Source organism: Limanda limanda, chromosome 4 (assembly GCF_963576545.1).
Source record: "Limanda limanda chromosome 4, fLimLim1.1, whole genome shotgun sequence".
In the NCBI taxonomy this organism is placed as follows: domain Eukaryota; kingdom Metazoa; phylum Chordata; class Actinopteri; order Pleuronectiformes; family Pleuronectidae; genus Limanda; species Limanda limanda.
The window spans coordinates 1,228,256-1,253,494 of record NC_083639.1 but is presented as its reverse complement, the minus strand read 5'-3'; the positions used below and the strand labels follow the sequence as shown (position 1 = coordinate 1,253,494).

At 41.6% G+C, this 25,239-nt stretch overlaps 1 protein-coding gene across 3 annotated transcripts; it reads left to right on the top strand.

The window, feature by feature from the left end:
- Positions 1–494: 494 nt before the first annotated feature.
- pacsin1b (protein kinase C and casein kinase substrate in neurons 1b) lies at positions 495–24,043 on the top strand. 3 transcript variants are annotated; one of them, XM_061069162.1, is made up of 10 exons: positions 495–581; positions 14,582–14,707; positions 16,986–17,142; positions 17,231–17,466; positions 18,161–18,316; positions 19,036–19,211; positions 19,299–19,419; positions 20,106–20,230; positions 20,655–20,851; positions 22,007–24,043. In XM_061069162.1, the coding sequence occupies exons 2-10, from the start codon at positions 14,648–14,650 to the stop codon at positions 22,114–22,116; spliced, it is 1,338 nt and encodes a 445-aa protein (XP_060925145.1). In that variant the 5' UTR covers positions 495–581; positions 14,582–14,647; the 3' UTR covers positions 22,117–24,043. The 3 variants fall into 3 exon arrangements, with proteins under 3 accessions (XP_060925145.1, XP_060925144.1, XP_060925146.1); XM_061069161.1 differs by lacking the exon at positions 495–581 and adding an exon at positions 8,493–8,615; XM_061069163.1 differs by lacking the exon at positions 495–581 and adding an exon at positions 8,493–8,627.
- The last annotated feature ends 1,196 nt before the right edge of the window (positions 24,044–25,239 follow it).

The window sequence follows — 25,239 nt, the reverse complement described above, 5'->3', positions numbered from 1 at the left end:
GTTGAAATTTTGTCCAGTGCAAAATTGTTCATGGTCTAATAAGTCAGATATTGACCATACATTTCCTCAAACTACTCTTTACAAAATAAAGACTTAATCCATGCGTAGTATATGGCTCTTGGGTGTAATGATTATCTAATACATAAAGTACATGTAGTATATCATGTCACTTTTTGCCTTTTTCTTTACTCGGCCTATCTGAGTTATTTTATAATATACATTACTACCTTTATTTTGCTTTATTTAATGTTATTGTATAGTTTTGTAATACAGGCATATTTAATACTTTTTTTATTCATATTTTTTCCACTTAGTGCTGTGTGTCATTTCATTAACAATTGAATTAAATAAAGAAATTGTAATCTGGCCCATACCCTACAGCGTTTGTTTTGAAAGAGCTTCCGGGAAGTTGTCTACTCATCATGGCTGCCTTGACGCGAACAGCCCGGACCATCCCCCATCTGCCGGCTCCTTTCAGAGACATTCACCGGCGGGGAGAGAACGGAGGCTGAGGCTGCTGATGAAGACGATGATAACATTTTAAACAACACACGCAGGAGCTGGATTACATCTTCATCCCGGTATGTTTCTCTTTCTATTCCGTGTCCACTGCTGGTTTGTTGATGGTCGAATATGTTTATTCAAAGCTTCTTATATTGCTGAACAAACCCTGTCGATGAGAGGAGTCATCTGTTAACCACTGATGCTGCAGAGGAGACACAATTAAAGTCCATGATATCAACAAATGAATCGATTTGAGAAGGAAAGTCTGTTAATAAGTCTAATTTTGGTTTCATGTTTGCACAATACCAACCAGCAGTTTAGGGTGAGATGCAGGTGATGCAACTCAATCCACAACCAGACTATAAACTCCTGCTTTGTGACACCTCTGATACAAAATAATTAAATGCAATGTCAGTTTGACTTGTGAAAATTGCATTTAGCAGCACTTGCAGTGTGGAATAAAGCTGTGATGCAGAGAGGAGCCGGCTCAGGCTGCAGCAGAGCCCAGGGAGGGATGATGTTCATAATGTCTGTGCAGGGGAAATCCTGTGTTTCCTCCACACCATCACATTTCTCTGATTTATGGCCGGAGTAGAGCAGCTGGTGGTGGATCAGGTCAGAGATGCTGGGAAGTGTCGACCTCCATCTCTCACTGCGAGCGAGCCCTGTCCACGGTTCTGAACTCTGATGGACTCATGCCTCTTAAAATCTCAAAGACACACAAGGAGCATGAATTGGCTAAACATAGAGACACCAAATGACTTACAAATGTATGAAATAGCTACAAAGAGACAAAAGATGAACAGAAGACACAAATTTATATACAAAATGACCATAAAATACACAAAAAATTACAAAATCTAGAGAACAGCTACAAACTGACACAAAATGATCATAGAAAGAAACTAAACAACAACAAAAAGACACATAATAAACAACACAAAGACATAAAACAACAATGTAAAGACACAAAAAGAACACAAGGATACAAAAAGACCACAAATTGACTTAATACTTTGACAAAATAACACCAAATACAAAATAGCTACTCAGAGAAACAGAGTGACCACAAGACCATAAGACCTTAAGACACAATAACAATTAAAAGACACAAAAAAAAAACACAAAGCCCAACATTTTGATTTCCAGAAGACACCAAACAACGATTAGGTGATTTAATTCGGCTACAAAATGACACACAATAACCACAACAATCCACAAAACTTTGAAGAGCTACAAGAGACACAAAATTATGACAGGAAGACACAGAATAATAACAAATAGACACAGAAAGAACAAAAAGTTTGTCAATACTTTGATACAAAATGACCAGGAAACAACGACAAAATATCCAAAACAGCTACAAAGAGACACAGAATGACCACAGCAACACAAATCCTCTCACTCAGTTTGTTTACAGACTGAATATAAATCCACCGGCCTCTGGTAAATGTTTGATAGATGAAATCATCTCATCTTGTTTCTGGCTATCGAGCTCATCAACCTGCAATAACGCGACTAGAACAAACACTCTGCTGCTTTCAGGAACCATTTAGAAACATTGTGAGTCAGTGAAGGGGTTTTTCTCATGAAACACAAACACAGTCATCCCAGTGCTGGACAAACTTCTGCTGTATTTCATGGAAATCTAATCGCTGAGTTGACCCGTGTGTGTCCCTGGTTTTATTTGAGCAGGTGTCTAATTGGTTTAATTTATGTGACACATTAGGAACACTCATTTCATTTGCTGCCCTCCTGTCTGTTTGTGGAGGAGCAGTGACAGATTAGGTGTCATTGGTAATGCAATAATTAGACTAAACCCTAAATCCTGTTTTCTTTCTTTCTCTGTATAAATAAATTTGACCAAGTTATTCCCAGCGGGGCAGAGACACAACAGTTTGCATTTAATTTCCATTTGTTGCTACAAGGCCGGCACGTGACATCTGGTGCTCACCAGCCCCTCCTGACTTTAGATAATTGAAAGAAAGAAATTATTCTTCTCCACACGTCCCTTTAGCCTCTGTAATGGCCTCAGACCTCCACAGATTCAAGTCTGAGTCGGGGTCAATGCAAATTAAACATTCCATTTTTATCTCAGCTCTTCTGAGAATTACTACAACGTTGAAAAGACTTCAAGAATATTTAAAAAAATCACACTGGAAAATATAACCTCCAAATATGAGTAGAAGTCCTGGCTCTAAATCGAGAAAAAATGCTTTCTATTTAACTAATATTGTATTGACTACAACGTTTTATTATTTGAATGAATGATGCATGTCATTTGGTTTAAGTGCTGCACTTACGTCATGTGGTGGTGGAAGCCCTGATGGAGACGTCATGTGACTTCACTGACTTCAGGCACCGACTCCAATGAGCTTCGTCACGGTTCACACTGTCATCATTATTATTAACAGAAACAGTTTTATCTTCCACTGTCATCGAGTCTGTGTTCAACTGGTTATGCTTCTTTCAAAACTTTCAGAAGTTCATTTAATTTAATGTATCCCTTCAAATCAAAAGACTTTGAAGTTATAATTAATGTTAAATTAGTTTTATATTTATATTAAAGTAATGGGATCAACGTAATTCCACCATTTCTCTGTATGATCCTCGTATTGTATGTAAAATCAAACACGGAAGCTGATGATGTACACAGTTGAAAGGATCCAACATCCAGGATCAGAGGCTCGTGCTTATCAGCCGAGTGGTGAGAGAACTGGGCTTTTGGCTTTGGCTCGAACTGGATGGTAACTGGAGCCTGAGATAGGATCCTCTCAAGGCATCATGGGAAAAAGGCAGGGCTGCATTTTCTGAAAGGCCTCAGGGGTCTGCATCCCATGGTCCTGTCTGTCCAGCTGATACCACACATGACTAGACTCAGGGCTTTTTCACTGTGTGATGCTGCGATTCTGTAGGGAAACTATCAGAGGTGTCGTTATGTGGCGGTTCAGGATCAGATAATACTTAAGAAACAGTCGTTTTTTTTCAAATAGACATAAAACAAAATGATGATCATCAGTTTTTTTCTGGTATAGTAATTTGGACTTGTCATTGTCATATAAACACTCATGTCTTTGGATCTATAAATAATACTTTACAAACAGTATTTGTCTTGGCTTTTCAAATCCACTTGATGTTATCAGCTTTCACCCCAAAGATGAATTAAAAAATCTTTCATGACGTGCAAAGCTTTTTTATTTGAATCACATTTACTTTTTCAAGTGGAGGCTTTTGGAAACGCTGCTGGTCCAGTTTTAGACTGAAAACCCTTGGGTTGCTATTTTTGTGTGGATGGACATAGATTCTGCTGGAGACAATGAAGCAGTCACCTGCATTCACCACAAAGACAAAAACCTAAACAACCAACTGCAGAGTTGACAACCTGCTTCATAATTAGATCTGCATGCACATGACCAGTGCATGTGAAGGTTCATGTGATATGCATGTCCAGGTGTGTCTGTTTAGATGGAGATTGCCTCTGATTGATATCGACGGAGATCATTTCCATTTTAACAACATAAACATGCAGCAGTGTGGAAGTAACCTTAGAAACATCCGTCCAGACACTGATTAAAAAATCCCTGCGCGTGTGTCTGACTCTGCACCGAGCCGACAGATCCTGAATCAGCAGAATTTAACCAGCAGGTTTTTATTGAGCAGATCAGCAGCTTCATGCCAACAAGCCCTATGTATTTAGCTCTTATATTCTGAGCTTTAGCTGAGTCCAGGTCTCCAGAGAAGCTATAGTGGCCTTTAGGTTATAAAAAAACACGGAAGAGCCTCTCTAGAATCAGTTTGGTTTGTCTGCTCTGGGCTACCGTAGAAACATGGCGGTGCAACAATGCGGACATCGTTAAAGATGCTACTGTAGATATAAAGGTTTTAATCCAACATAAGTTAGTTTCAGTTGATTATACACTAATGAAAAGTAATTATGAATAGTATATGGATCCCCTGAAATTACCAATTACACAATCAACCTTTAAGGCCTCTTCTAATATTTATACACTGTCTTCATTCTTAATTACCTGATTGCTGCCAATACTTCAGAAGCTCAGATGGTTCTGCTGCCAAACAAAGTGAAGTCTTCTTACCCTTCAACAGCTTAGGTCGTTAAAAGTAAAAAACTCATTTTTATTATTGTGTGTCTGCTGGAGAGAGTTTCAGTCAACACAGTGATTGTCGTACAAGTCGTTGTGGGTCCACGTCACGTGTCGTGCATGTTTCCACTTTGCGGAGCGTATTAAATCAGTGTGTATCTCCGGGGCATCTCTGCAGTGTAGATGGTGCATCAGAGAAGCCATCCCGCAGGAACAAGAGAGGCTATTAGAAGTTTCTGGCTGCAGGTTTGCTTCGGTCCTCCGAGGCCCCGGCGTGTCAGATTGATGGTGTCGGTGAAGTGCTTCCCAAACAAATGAGGCGGAAGGAAGGGAGGTGCTGTGTGCAGGACTTTGAGTGACTGTTAATGTAATTTGGATGTTGATGATTATTTATTTTCTCGAGTAATAGATCGGTAATTTGGCAGATTCAAATGTCAGATAACAGTGAAAACACAGTCTCTTGAAGTTGATGGGCCTGAAGATGTTGTTTTTTATAAGCCTGTGTTGTTCAATGAGTTTAAAACTTTAAAATAATTTGTTAATTATCACACCAAGGACAAAGGAAAGCAGCAAATCCAGAAAGAGAAGCCGATACTCTGGAAATCATTCGAGTTTTGTTTGCAAAACGACACATTTTCTATCAATTGACTGATTGATTGACCCTTTAGGTTGAAAATGCAAAATACCAATTAAACACATCAAGAATAGAAGTTAAAGGTTGTCAATTGTTTCAGTTCAGATTTTGTCAGTATTGATGCATTTTTGTGTGTTTGCCTATGCAATAAAAATACGATATTTAATTCATACCTCGTACCTGCATCTTGTTTCCTGTGAGTGGATCTCATTTCTAACAGCAAGAGGAGTTTTCATTCATCAGAACAACAACTGAGGCTTTTTGTGTAATGTGTTTGTGGTTGAGTTTGTGTGTGTGCAGGCGTGTGTGTGTGTGTGTTTGTGTATGCACCTCTCATAGCTTTTAGCAGCTGCAGTGAATGAGTCGCTGCATCTCGCCCTCAGAGATTCCTGTCTTGTATCAGCTTCCCTCTGTCCGGGGCTCAGAGTGTGTGTCAGTGTGTTTGTGTGTGTTTGTGTGTGTTTGTGTGTGCACTGGGTCTCCAGCAGCTGAAAACTGGGGCTTCAATAAATGCCCTGTCTAGTCCGCTGCTCTGCACTGGGCATCAGAGAAACAAGAGGTTAGCGATTACAGAACCAAAAGGAATTGAGCGCAGTGAGCACAGAGGTCCCTCCACACTTGTCCTGGAATATTGATTGGATTCTTTTAACCCTGGAGAACAAGAAATTGGTTCTTTGTTTCACAACCGTTCACATGCATACAAATGTCCCAGCCGAGTCTTACAGATGTGAGAGACAAGAGGAAGTGGTCATATAACGGTTGATTGGTTCGTATTGCATGAAGAAGTATATCCATATGAATGGAGATGTTGATTTTGTTGCCACTGGAATATTACTATGGTTTTACCACCAGCAAAATGAAAGTTCTGTACATTCAATCATTATCTCATTTGAGGCGAAGACTACAAATAATCCTGCGACTCACTTCAGCTTCTTTTCCTTGAGGAAATCTTTCACACCTGTTAGTTTGGTTTCGGACTAAACTGAAAAATCCAAAGATCCAGACCAAACAAGCAGATGAGGACGCGTTAAGAAATTAGATAAATAGAATATAAAGTTAGAAAATGAAGAAATACAAGAGTAAAGGCTATTGTGACATCTTCAGTTATTTTATTTATCTGTTAAGCAACAGTCAAAAGTCCATTATAGATCATCTGTGATGAAACAAAGCACCAAGTCACTCTCTGGAGTTAAAGACTGATTATTTACTGATATCAAATAGTAGCTGATTAGTTTTCTGTTAACTGAATAATCAGTTTATCAACTTAGTGATGCAGCTTCAGTCGTCAAATATTTGTGTCTATGGTCGAACAAAAACAAGATAAATGTGTATATAAGTAAAACACTCACTGAACTTTGTAATATATTTTATTTAATATCCATGGAATCCCCATATTTCCATCACGCAGAATGCATGATCATCTCCTTTAGGACGAGGGGCAACACCAGACCTGCAGTGTGGGCAGTTGTCGTAAATTACTTCCTGCGATAATAGAACCAAACACCGGGGTCAAATGAAGTTAGGCCTGTGGGGAGGAACATGATTAGATGACACACAGATGGCCCGCACTGAGGAGACGAGCATCTGTCTGCGTGGAGACACAAGTGGCTTCATTTCTTTTGTGACTTTTCAAGGATTCCAGGCGACAGGAGAGAGTCATGGCAGCGTGTTGTATCCTCCTGTTTGCGGCTCGTGTCGTACAATGAATGGAAAGAGATCGGCTGCTTCAGCTCGTAGCTTGTGGCAAATATAAGAGGACACACACACACTGGTCTGCTCTGACTCCTTTTATTCACAGCACTGCACCTCATTACGAAAGAGCTTTGTGGATTTGTGTTGTAGGGATTCATTTTCATTTCTGGGAAAAATGACACGTCCTGACCTATCTGTGTTTTTCTTTGTTATTTGAATCTACGGGTGGCTTTGTACAGCAGCAAATCTGTATTGATCGAGTGAATCAGTCTGTCTGTTTCCTAAGAAAGTAGAACTACGTAAAGACCACAGGGTCCACTTGTTGGAAAGATGATGTTTGGGTCAGGGAGGAACACATTCATTTTGGTGCAGCTCTGGATGAGGAGTCGGGTCCAGGAATCCTGTTCCCTGCTGAGATCAAGGATTTCCCAGCAAATTCAACAAGTCAGCTGCTGTCAGCTCTAGGACTTGATTGAAAAAATAAGTCTTCCTCCATGTGACCACGCTGTGTTTTGAAAACATCCCGCTTAACCTGAAACTGTCCACATGAATGTTTCGGCTCTGTAATCCCCGTCCATACTAAAACACCAGAACTCGGGACCACTCATGCACTCTGGGCCTCTGTAACAACAACGTGTCCTGTCCTTGTTAAATGCAGAATTTAGCTACACAGCCGCTGTCAGCAAAGACAACAAGGTCAGGAACTCTTGTGATAGATTATCCATGATGCGTTCTACACTGGTAACTGTGGGTAATGCTGGTTGTTTTCTTGGGGAGGAGGTGGAACAAGCTTCTTGTGGAAGCTGTGGAAGCAGGAAAGAGGACGGGAGATGGAAGCCATGAGTGATTTGGCCACCGAAGGGACGCCTACCAGACAGTTGCGTGGTTAAGTTTTGCAGCAGCTGAGTAAAGGTCGGTGTGGAGGTGAGGGGGCTGGGAGAGCACCCTCACCTCCACCACAGAGGATCAATCAGCACTGGCGAGAGCTGTTAGCTGATTGGCCCTCTTGCTCAAAAGGCAGTGTCTGCTGCCTCACAGGAGGCTCAGAGACTTAGACACTAGAGAGACTGAGACACTGGAGAGAAGCCCGAACTAAGCTGCAAAGCTAGTCACTTTATGTTTGATTAAGTTTATGGTTGGTTCAATAAAGATGTTTAAAAGAAACGCTTCCGTCTCTGGCTGTGTGGGTGAGAGCCCCGTGGCAAGGTCTACTGCCACAGTTGGGTACCACCCGATGACATCAGCTCTTGGCCGGTTACACAGTTACCTCATAAGGTAATCAGAGACTGCACTCCAGTAGGTGTACGATGCAAGCTCGGATATTAATGAAACAATCAAGCATGTTTAGGGGAAGGATATCGGTGGATATGTGCACTTTGTTGCTGATCCAAATAAAAATCAAGTTAATTTAAATGTGACCCTGTAAGGGCGGAGGTATTCTACTTGGTTCAAGGAATGTGTGTGACAAGGGAGAGCCCTCGCTCTCCACCCTTCCTCACAGCTAGCTAATTATTGATGGCTAAATACGCCTTCTCAGGGACCTGTCAAAGTTCAGTCTCACAGTGGGTGTGTGTCATGGTGGCAGAGAAGCTCTTTAACTCTCGGTCTCAGGTGTCCATTCTCCTTGAAGCTGTCAGACAATTACTAGGAGTGACGCTGTCGAGGACCGAGCGGCCCAGCACCAGGTGACCAACCAGGTTCCGTAAAAACTGTTCCTCTGATCTGTAATGACACGTCTGGATGTTTGCTTCTTCTTCTACAGCTAAACTAGCAGCCGCGAGCTACCTTCAACTGTCTTTGTTTTCCAAGTTCTCTGATACTTAACAGACGATGCAGCTCCTGGTTGAGAGTGACCACAGTGGAGAAAATCATCTCGCATTCCATTCACACAGACCTTGATCTTTGTCTTATCTGACTGAGGGTATGGATTTGTTGTCGGTGTCTTTTCTGCGGCTTAACCTTGAACATTTACACAAATAAGAAGCATCCAGCTCCCTCTTTTATTTGTCTTCTCGCTCTGTCGTTGCTCATCTGAGTTTCTGTTTCCTGTTTGGCCTCCGAGTTAGCAATCACCTTTTGCACTCGCTGATCAATTACGCATTGATTGCACTGTGAATGGCTCTAGCTGATAAAAAACAGGAATGTTGTACACATTGGTTAGTCAGCGTTTGCTCAGCAGTTGTATTCTTGAAGCTAGATGAATATTGAAGAGAAAAAGGAACGAGTTTCAGCTTGATTTATATTTCTTTTTACAGTGCATTCTCTCGTTGGACTCTCTCTTCTTCATGTATACAGTTACACACGTTTGTATAAGGGAAATGCACAACAGCAGCACTTCTTCCACTGGTGGTTATGAAGCAACACCACCCGAGCAGCAGAGGAATGTTTCAGCTTCGCCTCTTCAATGATGATATCACATCTCTTGATCTGTGCAGATTCTCACAGTTCTGCCTTCACAGTTTTATTGTCCTGCAACATTTGTAATTTGCAGCAGAGATGACAGATGAGGATGCAGGATATGTTTTTTAGAGCTGGAATTGTTTATCCTTGGTTTATCGCAGCAGTATCAGTGGGGATATTATTCTCTGTGAAAACTGGGGATAAGCGTATTGATTCACAACATAAATACACAATAAAGTCACATTTGAAATGAACTCTCCCACTGCTGTGAAGGTCAGATTGCTTTGTAGATTACAGCCCGAGCAATTTATCTGTGGGCTGATCAAAATCAGCCGATACGAACCTTTCACAGACATATTGGCTTATGTGAGCAGATATGAAAACTATTGAAAAATGCAGAAAATATGTATCTATTATATTTACGTTCAAAAATTGTTTATTTTCGTAGTTCAAGTTCTATATATTTGGTTGTATTTGTGTCTCTATTTTTATAGTTATTAATCATATAGTTTGGTTAAACTGTAAAATATCTTGACGCACAGTGCATAAAACACACAAACTACACACAGTCAGTGGTGCAGCTCCCTTACATCACCCTCTTTGTTTCATGATCTAATTGTGTTGAAAATTACATGAGATTACCTCAAACCTTAAAGAGTTTCTCCGTGTGACTCGGCTCGGTCGTCTCCCCTATCTGTTTACACAGCAGTGTGAATTATTGATGAATGGGCCTCTATATATAGGAGCTGAATCTGATGAGGGCAGCAGCGGCATCACACTTTGTCCTGAGGGAAAGAAAGTGCTGCATTTTGAATAATGTGGCCAAGATGTGTGTTTGTGCCCGGAGGGTAAATCCACAGACACTGGGAGAGGAGGTGCATCTTGGTCGTGGATATTTAAGGAAAAAAAAACTTCTACATGAATGTCAGGACCGTAGATATGAAGACGGACGACATGACAACTGTAGCCAAAAGTGAAGCCAAAGCCGTCACGATTGCCCCCTGGTGGCTGGCTGCAGTATAGCTCATAAACGGTGTCTGCTCCAGGTTAGCAGATGGGACAAAACCATGAAGAGTTTAGTTTTACGAGATAGTTTTCTGTTACTTTAGGTATTTCTCATGATCCTGATGTTTGTTCAAGTGTTCATGTTTCTGATAAGTTTGGTTTTAATTTTTTATTTAATGCTATAAAAACATCATGATTGACAGCTGAGAATGACTGATGATTGGGTGAGTGCATGTTTTTGCGTTACCTGGCTACCTTGACTCCACCCCCTCAACACCACACTGCAGATTCCAATTGTGAAGATGGCAGCTTTTGTATCTGGGATATTCTGGCTTCATTTCTGGACATTGGGAGGAAGATGCGTCGTCCATTTTTCCTCCATTGGGCTGTCCTCCATTTATATTGTCATAATACATCTACTTTCGAGGACTCTGTCAAAATATAGATAAACTGGTATATGATATTTGAATGTTGGCATTAAACAATACTTACAAGAAAATAATTCTTTCAGAGGTATGATAAAAAAAATACAAATGCCCTCTCGCTGATCACAACGTCATCTTCATCCTCCTCCTCATCCTCACGTCTGTCCTCCTCCTCACCTGCAGGAAATTGCTCGGAGGGACGATCAGTTAAAAGAGACAATCTGTCGTCCCCTGTGGTCTCACAGGGACAGTGGGGTTGTCAGGGAGGTCACGGTGACCGACCTCTCCCTCTGTTGTTCTGTAGCAGTTTTTAGAAAAACACAGGATGTGTTCGATAATGGCCAAGCTTTGAAATGAGGAGAATCAACATGGTGATACGTCTCAGTAACTTCCTTCTTTCTTCTAACAATGGTTTTGTTCATGAATCTCATTGATTTATATATTTGTTTGTCTCTGTGTTTTACTTCTACGTGCCATGAAGTTGTGCAGCTTCACTTTTGATCTGAACTTTATGACGAGTTGTGTAATTATTAATCACTTTACGGCTCCGTGTCAACAGCACAGAGCTGCTCTCTGACCTTTCATGCTCGATCTGAACCGTTCAAGCTTTATCTGTCCCAGAGTCACCTCCGCCCTTCAAACGCTCCACTTCATGTGTCGTAACCTTCCATTACTTTAGTCTCCACCCGGCTGGAGCCTGCCGGAGGAAACCGTGGTGTAGAGACATGGAGGAAGTTAATGTCTTTAAGCTTTCAAATTGCATCCTGGTATTTGGACACCTGGAAACTGAGCAGAGCAATAGTAATAATAGTAATAATAATACTAGTAGTAGGTAACCAGTCTTCAGAATTGGAACTTTTGATGGAATTGCAACTCTCTCGGCCTGCTCATTGAACGCCCCGACACGTCCACGCTACAGCATCTCACCCACCCGCCCTACTCCGCCCTTCAGCTTCCTCCCCCTGGCCTGCTGCTCCGTCTGAGCCTGTCAGCCAAAGCACAGCAGGATTATCCCTCGCTCATTGAGAAAAACACACACACACACACACACACACACACACACACACACACTCAGTCTTTTCCTGCAGAGTGCTCTCTGGGCCAGCAGTTCTCAGATCTCAGATCAGGGTGACGGGCTCCTCATCTGCTGCTCTGCTCACTGATGCTCCAGCCAGTCAGAGAGGACGGCGGTGAGCATAACCAAAAACGTATACAGGAGAGGAGGCGAGGAAGAGGAGGAGAAGGAGGAGGAGAATGAGGAGGAGGAGGAGAGGGGCTGTCTGCCAGAGGAGCCCACGTGTCTCTTTCTCCTAGCTGTAGCCTTAGCCGCTGTTCATGGAGGACCAGGGGTAAGCTTTTGTTGCTTTCTGCAGAGGGTCTGCGTCCTCCCTCCTCTCTCTCTCTCTCTCTCTCTCTCTCTCTCTCTCTCTCTCTCTCTCTCTCTCTCTCTCTCTCTCTCTCTCTCTCTCTCTCTCTCTCTCTCTCTCTCTCTCTCTCTCTCTCTCTCTCTCTCTCTCTCTCTCTGGGTGTGTAGACGGCCTTTTGTCTCCGGGGTTGTGACTCTCTTGACAGGTTGATGCTGTAAGGTTGTGGTGATGTGTTTTATTGTTATTTGTTGATGTCTGTGCACTTGTTTCAGAGGGATGGGGGATCCCTTGTGCTCTTGTTTGTGAGGATGATGAGGCTGCAGAAGAGGAGACAGACTCAAGAAGGAATCCAAGAAGGGAGATGGGGCTAAAGCTTGGATGGTGCTCCCAATGTTTAGGGGGTTTTGTGTGGATGTGGGCGTTGTTTGTCTACATTGAATAACTCTCTGCACAGTCTCCTCTAAATCAGACATACAGTCAGATTCCTGTGTCTGTCTCACTTGTTGGTTGTGATGAAAAGTGGAAGAAGCCAGTCAGCGGTTGTTTTCCTTTGCTTTATCTGAAGCTCTCCGCTGAACAAAAGCCCCCTCTCTGCGTGTTGCTAATGGATTAACCAAGCATGATGAACACCCACCTCTCCACCCCGCGCTCCACGCTACGGTTGGTTTTGCCCAAAGCTCTCGGGTGAGATTTCCTCTGATTGACTGGATTTTTAAATATTTTCTCATCACTTCATTGTGAAAAGTGTTGATCCATCCGTCGGTTCACGTTTGACCCAAATACCCACACAGCTCCGGCCCCTCCCCCTGACCTCCTATCACAACACAGCCCTGCTCCTTCGCTCTCTATTGTTTTGTTATTGTGTCTCTTCTGGATGAAACTTTTCTTCATCCGCAGCTTTGTCCGTGTCAAGGGTTTTGTCGATAAGGAGATAATAACAGTTTGTTACTAATCAAATAATGGTTTAAGTTATGAATTTGCCATAAAAAATAAACAAATCAAACAAAGTCAAACCACCAGCATCACAAAACCTCACCAATTAACATGTTTTTCTAAACAAATTCTAAATTTCTGAAACAGGTTCCAAGAAAGAACCCATTACGTTTTGGCACTTTCTTTAACAGTGCATGATAGGGCCTTTTTTATATTCTCTTCTATATTTCCAGGGGGAATAATTCATGGATCTTCAGATTTCTGTCAAAATATCATTTCATATCGTATTTGAAGAACGATAAAAAGATAGAACAAAGTCTGGTCATCTCCTACCCATTATGATTTCCGCACACTTTGTGAATCTGTGACAGTTAAATGGGTTAGTACCTTCGTGAAATTGCTGTCAGGCTCTTATTATAGTCTGTCTGTGTCCTTTATGACAGTCTTTGAAATCATATACTTCACTTGATCGTCTTTGTGACTTTGAAAATCCATCAGTCTTTTATTTTTTAACCTTTTCTGTTTCTTTGAGGTCCCTCTGTGGTTGTTTGCTATCTATTTGTGATCGTAATTAAGTACCTAAAGTTTATTTACCTTCCCCAGAGCAAGTGACAAAGTGTTATAAACAAATATGAAACAGTTTCTAAAGCACAAGGTGAGATAAAGGCTGATTTCCAGCTCTTTTGTTTCTTTGTTAACTTTTTTTTCTCTTGGACTTTTTATTTTTATTTTTCAGCGTCTCTGTGGCAGTTGTGCATCTCTTTGTAGTCACAGTGGTTTGTTTTACACCTTTTAGCGCTTTGGTTTCTACATCTCTTTCTGGTCATTTTGTGTCTATGTTTTTGTTTTTCCAAAGCAGACTGTCTCTTCAAAGACAACCTCTTGACCTCCTGGGTCCGTGCACAGCAGCCTGTTCAGTTAAAAACCTAGATGGATAAGTAGGTGACACAGGGAGGTGGACAGATAGATCTGATCGTTTTTGATGAAGGAAAGACAAGGCCAGTCAGATTGCTGTGTAACGTTGATAAACTTTAATGCGTCACCTCTTCTTAACATCATAATTTGCGTCCGAGTTGCATCAGGTAGATTTTCGTCTGCAGTGGTTTTGATTTACGTTTTAATTGAGAGACCTGTAGCAGCCAAAGTTACAAATATTTTCAATCACAGAGAATTATTGAATAATTGTCACATGCATTTATCCGGCATGGGTAATTGTTTCTAAGCAATTAGCAGTTAATATTTCTCTTGCTGCTTTTCCCCAGTCACATAAATACTTCCCCTCTTCTAATTAAGATTAATACTGTGACGTTGAAATCACATGAGCTGCTGGAATAATTACTCTGTCTGGAAGTGATTCGACGAAACCGAAAGCGATTCTGTTTTTTACAGCGACATGGACCCAGACACCCGTTCTTAACATGTGATCCCAGTGAGATCCAGGTTGTTCTTATAACCAGATTCAGGTGTTTATGCGCCTCACGTCTCCTCCTCCGTGCTCATCTTCTCTTTTTCTCTTCACAGTGCATGAGGAGCGTCACTCTGCTGCAGACCGCCACAGCCTGAAGCCTTCCTGCCAAATCCGGGACCATGTCTGGAGTGTTCGAGGAGCCCGGCGGCCAGGAGGAGACCACAGACAGCTTCTGGGAGGTGAGGCAGTGGCGAAGGGGTGGGGGGACACCTTTTTGACAGATTAGACCGGACTGGAAGCTGACGCTGCCAAGAGATGAACTCCCTCTGAACCTGCTCTTTCTGTATGTAGCAACAGCTTCATGGTTCGTGTGTAATCACAAGCACAGACCTCGGTGTCTGATCTATTAACAACACTCACCTGTAGCCTAGTCTACTTAGAAAGCAAGAGAAATGGCTGATACGCGTCGCTTGATCCTCAGACGTTGTGTCTGTGGCTCTCGATGAGTCTGAACTAAGTTTCCTCAGGTCTTATTTGTCACGTCTCTGCCCTTATAGGGGTAGTTTGAAGAGGTTTTGATTTGGCGTTGTGTCCTTGTTGTTTGAGTTTGTTATTTGCTGCAAATATTTTTTGTAACATCCAGCCTTGCCCCTAGTGTTTGCTACTCCTCGTGTTTATATGACCAGGTTTTTAGACATTGCCTTTGCTTCTGTGGGTTTGGATTCCTCTGCAAGATTTGACTGTGTACTGAACCCATAACTCAAAATAGTGCTCTGTATTTGACCTGTCCCCATGTGCGGTCTGTATTTGGGTTGTCTGCCCTGACATTAGAAGGAATAAAAGACATTTCTTTTTACAAGTTTTTGAAATGTTTCCCTTGCCTGACAATAACATTGATTGAATACATTTGTTTCTATATTGTTGTGGGCTGTTGACAGATATTAAACATCTTTAACTACAAGCGAGACTGTGACAGTCACATAAGGCAAAGGAAAGCAGAAAAATGGAGTGAATGAGAAGCTGAGCGAAGGCTTGAAAAATGATTTAATCATCCATCAAAGCCGAGGCAGAGTTTTGTCGATTGAATAATTGATTATTTGTTTGAGCTTGTGTGTTGTACTGGGTTTCTCCCACAGGATTACAAAACCAACAACCTGTTTCAAACACATATAATTTAGCTGTAATTGGAGTTCCCAGAAGTCTTTTCATTATATATGAGAGCTGGAGACCGTTCACAGTGTAAACACAAACTGTAGAGACACTGCATGTTTGGACTCACTACACGTATGATGGATTTACTCCTCGGTAAAACACTTCTCACACGTTTTCTCCTCAGACTCGCCTTGTGTGTGTTTTATCCTCATCATGTCCCTTTAGCCGAGGTGTCTGCTCTCAGCTCACGCTCACTACATCACAGCTGAGCTGCTGCAGTGCCGCCTCGGCTAATCGCTGACTCGGCTCTGCTGGAGCACAGAGGTGCTGTGGAACACGTTTAGTCCACGTCTGTCGAGGGCATTGTTCCGTGAGGAGCAGGTAAACATGTCGTTTTCTTCCGGTGAAGACACACAAAGATTTTCCCCTGTGTCATGAGGGTGTGAAATGGATGCAGTGAGCTGTGGTCGGCTCTGTATCCGGGCAGAGCAGCAGCTCTCTGAGAGGCTGCTGCTCTGCATCCATGGAGTTATAAATGATATGAACTTAAAGGGGTAGTTCACCAAAAAATGGAAATTTACTTATCTACTGGGTGAAGTGGGTGAAGTGTTGAGTCCACAAAACACAATCCAATCCAATACTATCCTTTGAACCCACACACCCCACTCACTTTTATTGCATTGCAACACACACACACACACACATTTAGGAATTCAGATTTCCTCAAATCGACTCTGATAGATTATCTTTATCTTCAAGCACAGTTGATAAATTGATTAAATTGGCAATTAATATATATATTTAGCTGATTCATGGCTCTGTCTTGTGCTCTTGGAATTTGTTATGGAATTTTTTATGCTTTACATTGTTGACACTAATCTAATCTTCAAGCAGGAAGTTCGCGGACACAACTCTCATGCTGCTCCAGTTAATATGGTGCAGCAGCTTTTCGACTTATCTCAGATCAGCTGCTCTTCCACTTTCTTTTTGTTTAAAAAATCCCAAAGCATCTCTCACGCTCTTTAATTAACAAACATGTTTTGTTCCCGTTGGTCACAGCCAAGATAGACTTCATGCTAAGCTACTTAACATACAGATATGGACGTGGTATTGATCCTGTCATCCGACTCTCAGAAAGACGTCGATCTTTTCCTTCATCATATTTGAAAAGCGTCGAACAGTAAATCAATACCTGACCTCAGATTAAATACCAGAGCAGAGCCAGAGGCCGAAACACTTCGGTGACCAAAGATACAAAACAAATGAAACATGTGAAACTAAAAAGAAACAACACACAATATACAACAGCTAACGATCAAATTAAATTACAGAAAGAAACTTGATATATTATATATTTTTCATCAGGTTGGAAACTACAAACGTTCCGTGAAGCGTATCGACGATGGTCACCGGCTCTGCAACGACGTGATGAGCTGCATCCAGGAGCGAGCCAAGATCGAGAAGGCCTACGCGCAGCAGCTGACCGAGTGGTCCAAGAGATGGAGACAGCTGGTGGACAAAGGTGAGACGATTGCGACGTCCGGAGGTCGTTCGCCTTGATATCAAAGCGACAGTGTTTTGCTCATCCCTTCGTTCCCTCCGCCGTGCAGGACCTCAGTACGGCACGGTCGAGCGCGCCTGGATGGCGGTGATGACGGAGGCGGAGAAGGTGAGCGAGCTCCACCAGGACGTGAAGAACCATCTGATCAACGAGGACTTCGAGAAGGTGAAGAACTGGCAGAAGGACTCGTACCACAAGCAGATGATGGGAGGATTCAAGGAAACCAAAGAGGCAGACGAGGGCTTCAAGAAGGCTCAGAAACCGTGGGCCAAGAAGCTGAAAGAGGTGAGGGAGGGAGGTGTCACTGATCCGGCCATTTTGAATACTAATGAAAAACAGGTTCCTGGGTTCGTTTTGAATGTTTGAGGTTTTCTGCTACGAGTGATGAATGAGATTTGTTGGTGCTGTTGACAGTTTTGAGAAATTACCGCAACATTGTTTCTGAGCTGATGTGTTGCTGTTGACTTTCTCAGATATAATTTTTTTGAGTGACAAATTACATTTCTTCACAGTTGCTGAGTCACATTTCTCAAAAGTGAGTTTTCATAAGAGCAGCACAGCAGCCGTCGATGTGATTGAACTCACTGTTTACTTTGAGACAAAACCCAATAAAATGAATTGTTTTCTCGACAATGTAAGCCTCCAATCAAGACTCTCCATTTTGCATTTTTACATACAGTTATACGCAATACAATTGCTATAAGTAAGATTGTGATTTACTACTTCTAAAAAGTCAACTCAACGGTCCCTTAAAATTCAATCAAGCTTCACCGATATCAGTTCTGCAAATATGACGTTTTCATCAAGATTCATGAATTATTCTCTGAGAGATCAATACATATGTAGAAAAACACCATATCTCTCAATGTTAAAGAAAGAAGATGTGAAAAAAATCCAGATCTGCTCCAATGTATATTTATTTATTTTTTCCACATATAGCTTTCATACAGTTTCATTCATGTTGTGTCTCCCGCTGCAGCTGGAGGCTTCCAAGAAGACGTACCACATGGCCTGTAAGGAGGAGAAGCTGGCGTCCACCAGAGAGGCCAACAGCAAGGGCGAGGCCTCGGTCGCCGCCGAGCAGCAGAAGAAACTCCAAGAGAAATTGGACAAGTGCAAACAGGATTCACAGAAGGTGAGAACTGCAGCTCCAACAGATCTGTGGGATCCAGCTATTTTTTCAAAAGAACAAGTCAAAGCTCAGTGGCTATCAAAAAAAAATGTAGAGCTGTTTTTTAGTTTAGCAGGGGTGTTGTCAGCGTAAGATTGTTATCTCCCCCCCTCACTGCTTCCACACGAGCTGTTCTGTGGTGAAGTGGACTCTGCTCCTCAGTGACGGCCTTCACCTTCACACTCATGACTTAATCTCGTGCTTAAAGACACATTCAGGGTCAACAAGCTTCACTTTTGACCCCAGAGATGAAAAAAAAGGAAGACGTGGTAAAGGGACAGTGCCAGAGACGTCTCACACAACCGAGAACCCAAAGGCAAAAGACACTAAACAACTACAGAAGACACACAACAGGAACATGAATTTAACGTCAGTCTTAAACAGCAGATGTTGAGAATGAAACAAGCAGAGTTATCTACTGTGGTCAAATCATGGATTTCTGAGTCAAGGAATAAAATGAAAATTAGCCTCAGTAAAGTAGATCTGTTCCTTTTCCCTCCTTCTGTGATTGTGTGTTTCCGTATTGTGGCTTGTACTTTCTCCTTTTCTGTTAATGTGCTTGTATGGAAAGTCCTCACAGCCGTTAAAGGCTTCGACATTAGTTCAAATAAATGACCAATAACTTGTGAAATATTCGCGGTCACGCTGTTGAGCGTTTGTTTTTTGTCTCTGTCGTAAACCAGGCGAAGGAGAAGTATGAGAAGTCTCTGGACGAGCTGAGTAAGAACACCCCTCAGTACATGGAAAACATGGAGACGGTGTTCAGCCAGTGTCAGCAGTTTGAGGAGAAGAGGCTGAGCTTCCTCCGAGAGGTGCTGCTGGACGTCAAACGCCACCTCAACCTCACAGAGAACCAAAGGTCCGAGGCGTTCAAAACCCACCGAGACCACGAAACCCGCCCACCAGCTGATTATCAACTCACTCTGAACTCTTTGTTTCCCCACAGTTATGCTACAGTTTACAGAGATCTTGAACACACCATCACGTCAGCCAGCGCGGAGGACGACCTGAAGCTGTTCAGCAACATCCACGGCCCAGAGATGCACATGAACTGGCCCCAGTTTGAGGTACAGAAATGTCTCAGCAGGCTCATGAATACAATGTGAGGACGTGATATCGTCCCTGGACACCGGCATGCATCCGGTCTCATGTGCTGCCAATCACACGCGTCACATTTGACATGTTTGACAGGAGCAATAAAGATTAAGATAAGAAAAACACTCAGCTTTAACAAACCAGTAAATATACAAAATTACCTTCATGTACATTATAATTTTATTTTTGTTCAGAGAGTTTAGGTTAACTGACATGACCAATTTCTGGTGCTATTGAATTATACATTTATACTTACACATGTTTATTATTTTGCATCTGCACGCCGAAGTGTCCTTGTGCCTAAAAGTTATTGGAAGTCCCTTTGGATAAAAGTAATTTTATTTATAAAATAATACTAGTGAGGTTTTTTAAATAAAAGAACCAACACAACAACACCACAAATAACTAGTTTTAGTGTATTTACCTTTTTCCTAATAAACAATCTCCTGAATAAATGGCCCTGTTCACACCTGGTATTAGATTTGTCCTGAATGTGGGATCGGATTTCACCTCTCATGCTCCAAATAATCACATGTTTCATTTCTGCTTGCAGAGACCAAATCATGTCACTGAATGATACGCGGTTTCACTGATTCATTAAGAAATAGTTATCGCGCAGGGCAGAAATAACAAACCTCAATCCGATGGTGTTTCGCAGGAATACAACCCGGAGCTTTCCCACAGCATCTCGAAGAAGGAGAAGTCAAAGAAAGGCAGCGATGGCATCATGCTGACAAACGTCACAACAGGAGTGGACCAAGTTCCGGCTGGAGACAGCGGAAGGTAAAACATATTCACATATGTGTGTGTGATCTAATATTTCAGATTATCCAAACGTGAGCTTCACTGTCTGATAAAGATTTATTATTTGTAAGCTTCTCTACAAAAATGTATTGGATTGTGGTATTTTATTTGAGATTAATATTAAAGTATTTTTATAAATTATCTTTTAGAAATAGAAAATAATTTGTCTACTTTTGTCAAGGCAGAAATTGGTCTTTCCTCATACAAGGTACTTAAAAAATATTGACATATTTTAAAGAAAAGTTTACATCTATTAATATTAATAATGAAAACAATACCTGTGTAGATATTTGGCTATCAAAAAGAAAAAAAACACAAACTACACACTGGAAAGATTCAATAAAACCTATAAACCGGCAATAATGAAATATATTAATTTTCTGCTGAACTGTGTTGTTTTTAGTGTCAGCAGCTACGAGAAGAACCAGGCGTTCACGGCCTCCACCGAGTGGTCGGACGAGGACCAGACGGCACCGGACTCGGGCAACGACACCAACGGAGCTGTGAACCCGTTCGAGGAGGACGCGGTGACGGGCGTGAGGGTGAAGGCGCTGTACGACTACGACGGACAGGAGCAGGACGAGCTCAGCTTTAGAGCAGGTGAGCATCGTGCCCGGTGACTCCTGGCGTACGCTGACTGTCACAAGGTTGATCCTGTCGCGCAAGTTGAATCGCTGCCACAACAGTTTCCACTCAAGCCATTGTTTAATTTTCAAGCAAGGTTCCTGTACTATATACTATGCTGTATATACACTATACTACGATCCTGACACTGATCCGGCTGACTTGCAAAGGCAAAACAGAAGCTATAACCAACATAAGAAAAAGCAGTTACATGAAATGAGGAGAAATACCCAGCTCCACTAGAGACAAACAGAATCTTAGTGTTTTGTCATATTTTACCAAAAAATGGCACAAAAATAAAGTTTTAAGTATACGAAGCGTGAACAATGAAACAATAAGAGGCAACAAGAACCGGTCAATTTAAATTTAAAATATATATATAGAACTCAGTAGAGCAAATTCCACTGCTGAAGCCCAACAGTCCCCTTCATTTCAATCAAGCTGCAAAAATTACACACACTCATAGATATCAGTTCCTTAAATGAGCCTTGTTATTTTCATCAAGATCCCTAAATTATCTCATCAGAAATTCACAAAAATATGAAAAAGAAAGTAAAGATGAGAGTATTGAATCAAAAAGACCAGTTTACAGTCTGAGAGAAATTCACGAATCCAAAACTCATGGAACCAGAAGCGACAAAAAACATCAGGGAGGAAACAGAGCAGGAAAAAAACTGAACAGAAACGAAACTGAAGAGAGGAACTGGGAGGACTGGGAGGACGGGACTAAATACACAGAGAATGATTGAGTACAGGTGAAACACATCAGGCGTGGACAGACACACTCAGAGGCAGGAAATGGGACAAAGACAGGAAGTTTAAAAAAAAAAGCAAGAGACAAAAACTTAACAAAGTAAAACAGGAAATAATAAGTTCAAAGTCCAAACAACTGGAGTATAAATCCAAGAACCCAGTCCAAACAAAGTCTGAGGAAACAACCAACAACTTCAGCAGCTGGGAGCATTTTCTGATGAAGTAAAAACTTAAGTCGAATTAATACCCTCCTCTTCAGTAGATTTATTTAAGGATAAACTAAAGTCCAACGTGTTTTTTTAATATTTTGTGACAAATAAAATTGACGTGAATTGCGTTACCTTATGTTCACATTTCTGTCTCCTCTCATGGATCAAGGCGACGAGCTGATCAAGCTGGAAGACGAGGACGAGCAGGGCTGGTGTAAAGGTCGTCTGGACACCGGCAAGCTGGGTCTGTACCCGGCCAATTACGTGGAGCCGATCTAGCCTGCTCCAGCTGAGGACGCTTGTCTCGCCGGAGGGGACAAACCCAGACTGAACCGTCCGGTCATGACCGCACATTGCCAGAGACTTTTCAAAGCAAAGCTTCCTCGGCTCTCGGGCTCAGTCGCCATCGCAGCGCTCATCACAGACCAGACTGAAACCGAATCACCCAAAGACTCCACAACCCAAGCAACAACACCCGAGTTTCTTTTTGTGTGTCGCTGTGTTTGATTTCAGCTGTGATGCTAACATGCCATACAGTACGTCCTCTCATCTTATCGATATGGTATCGTCACTGGTGCCTGGACAGCGGGAATGAGCCATGCATTGTGCATTTCATGTATATATTCTAATCTCTCTTTTGTTTGTTTTTTACAGTCTGGATACTTGTACAGTTTTCTTCCTTTGTGAAATATTTACATGTTTAGCTTCATGGTAATAGTTTGACAATTTCGGGGGGGAAATGTGCTGATTTGCTGTTTTAGAAGATCGACACCACTCTTGTGCGATAAATATACATCAAATCAGTTTCCATAGAACAGTGTCCTTACTTTGAACATGTGCTTTTCATTTTCCATAATTTATTTTTGCCACTGATCTGTGCTATAGTCTGATATTTGATGTGGTGTCTGTCCCTGCTTTTATTTATACATGACATATAGATGAATTTCATTTGCTGCCCATCTTGACCAGGATTCCCTGGTGGAAAACGTGTTCATCTGATTAACCTGATTAAATAAGCATTACAATGGTTCACAGTATGGAGGTTCTTGGTTTGGCTGGAACTCATCTCAAACTGGTTAATTGGAGACTCTAGATTGACATTATATGTTTGTCTTTGTTGGCCCTGTGATTGCCTGACGCTCTGTCCCTGAAAGGATAAAGCCTTGTAGATGATGGACTAGCAAAAACTTCTGAAATCAGTCCAGTAGATCGTCTCCGCTGGCAGCTACAAACCTGGAGGAGGGGCCCCAATGTAATCCAATGGGGCAACTCTGACAGTTCACAAAATTTCCACAGAAACTCATCAATAAAATGCTCAAAAAGTTATACTGGATCTTTGCTAAGGGTCTGACAACCGTGCACGTGTTACTTAGCTTAGCGTAGCATAAAGATTGGGAACAGTGGAAAACAAGCAATCAAATCTTCTCATCGAGTTCAACTGTCGGCAAATGAGCGTAAATAAGCATAATTCTCAAAAATGTTGCTCTATAAATTTAGTCGTTTCTTGCTCCATTCCACAGCGTATCACTGAAATTGGAAAAAATTAGATCAAACACAGTTCACCCTAAAATACAAAACAACCTCTCTGCAGTTTCTCTTTCTCAGCAGAACTTCTCTTTGAAATGGAAATAGATTCTCCACCAGACTTCTGCGAGGTTTGTTTACATTAGCCTCCGCTCCCACTAGTCTACAACAACATGGCTGTTCAAACTTTTCTCTTTCATCGACCCGCTCCTCCGGTTCTGTTCCTACGTGTGTTAATAATTTAAACTACTGCAAAACCTACCTAGAAATTCACACTGGCTCACGGCTGTATTTGTACGAAGGTTAGCCTCATCTCACCACAAAAGTTTTAATTTGTATTTTCTTTCTACTTCCTGCTGAGACTTGTTTACTATGAGTGAATGCTACTGACTGTGTATTATCGGCTTCCAGCTCTTATCTCTGTGATTATGTGTATGCTGATGCTCCCCAACACTGTTAACCACTCTGATCTGAACTGATCCAGTGCATGGCCTCCATTTGTTTCCACTAAGTTATTCACAGATTATGGATTTCATTAAAATTGTCGTCGGGATAATAATGACAATGATTATAATAATGCCATTGATTTGAATTGTAATAAGTTTCACTGTGTTCTAAAATACTGGCTGTATTACACTGGAAAGAGAACATTGTTGAATCAATAAAAAACAAACACTGTCAATTGATACCACACAAATTAATTAGGTATGTTAAAATTCAGTTTATATTGAGACAATTATTAACTTTGTAAAATATCTAAATTCACCTGTTTTATCTATTTTTTACTATTTCCCTTTTTTCAATGTACAAACCTTTGTTTTTTGTAATTTTTTATTGAACAAAAATCTACATTTCAATCAGGAAAACTAAATCAAATCTTTATTTGTTTTTTGACTTTTTTAAGTTGGTAAACAATTTTAGTTTTCTAGTGTATGTCTTCACATTTTAATGTTTTGGTTTTGGTCTGTCTGAAAACCTAAATCAAACCTTAAAGGTTCAGTGTGTAGAATTTAGTGACATCTAGTGGTTCCGTTTCGTGTTGCAGCCCACCTCACGTCACCCTTGCCTTTCCAAACATGAGAGAGAACCTGTGGCAGCCTTCAGTTGTCATAAAAACTCAAAAGATGTTTAGTTTGTCCAGTCTGGGCTACTGTATAAAGTATATTTATACGTAAATGGCCCATTCTAGGGTAAAGAAAATAACAATTTAAACAAGTTGGATGAAATATACAAGTGAAAACATCACTAGGATTATTTATATTCAATTTCTACCATTAGATCCTTTTCACCTGAAACGTACACACTGGACCTTTGAATGAACAAAGATTATAGAATGGATGTGTCAGTGCTCTACATGTCATTTGAGACCGGTCAGTTGCTCTTGGTTACCACTAGCGCTGGCGAATACGACACCAACGCTTGTTCTCTACTGATGCAGACGGAGAAAGCTGCAGCGAGAGAAACGCAGACAGAGGATCCGTCTCTGAAATATTGATGAGACGGTTTCTGCAGGGATGTGGGTCTGGTTGAGGTGTTTGTGCTTCTGTGTGCTTTTAAAAAAAAAGAGCTGCTTCCTGTGAACACTGGCTTCGGAGTCTGGTGAAATGAAACAATTGCCTTACGCCAAATTCTGCCACCCTGTCTCTCCAAAGACTCTAAACCATCACGTTCAACAACGTGATGGTTTAGCAGCGTTCATTGTCTTTAACTGTATTTGAAACAGAATGGGACTGTTTACAAGGGTTCTGTTAAAGTAAAGCTACAGCTGCAGTTGAGTCATATCTTTAAGAAAAATGCTCTGTTTTTCTTTTCCGCTCACGCTGAACATCGAGCTGCAACGTGGCAGGGAAACGATTTAGGGCTTTTCTCTTTCTTCAG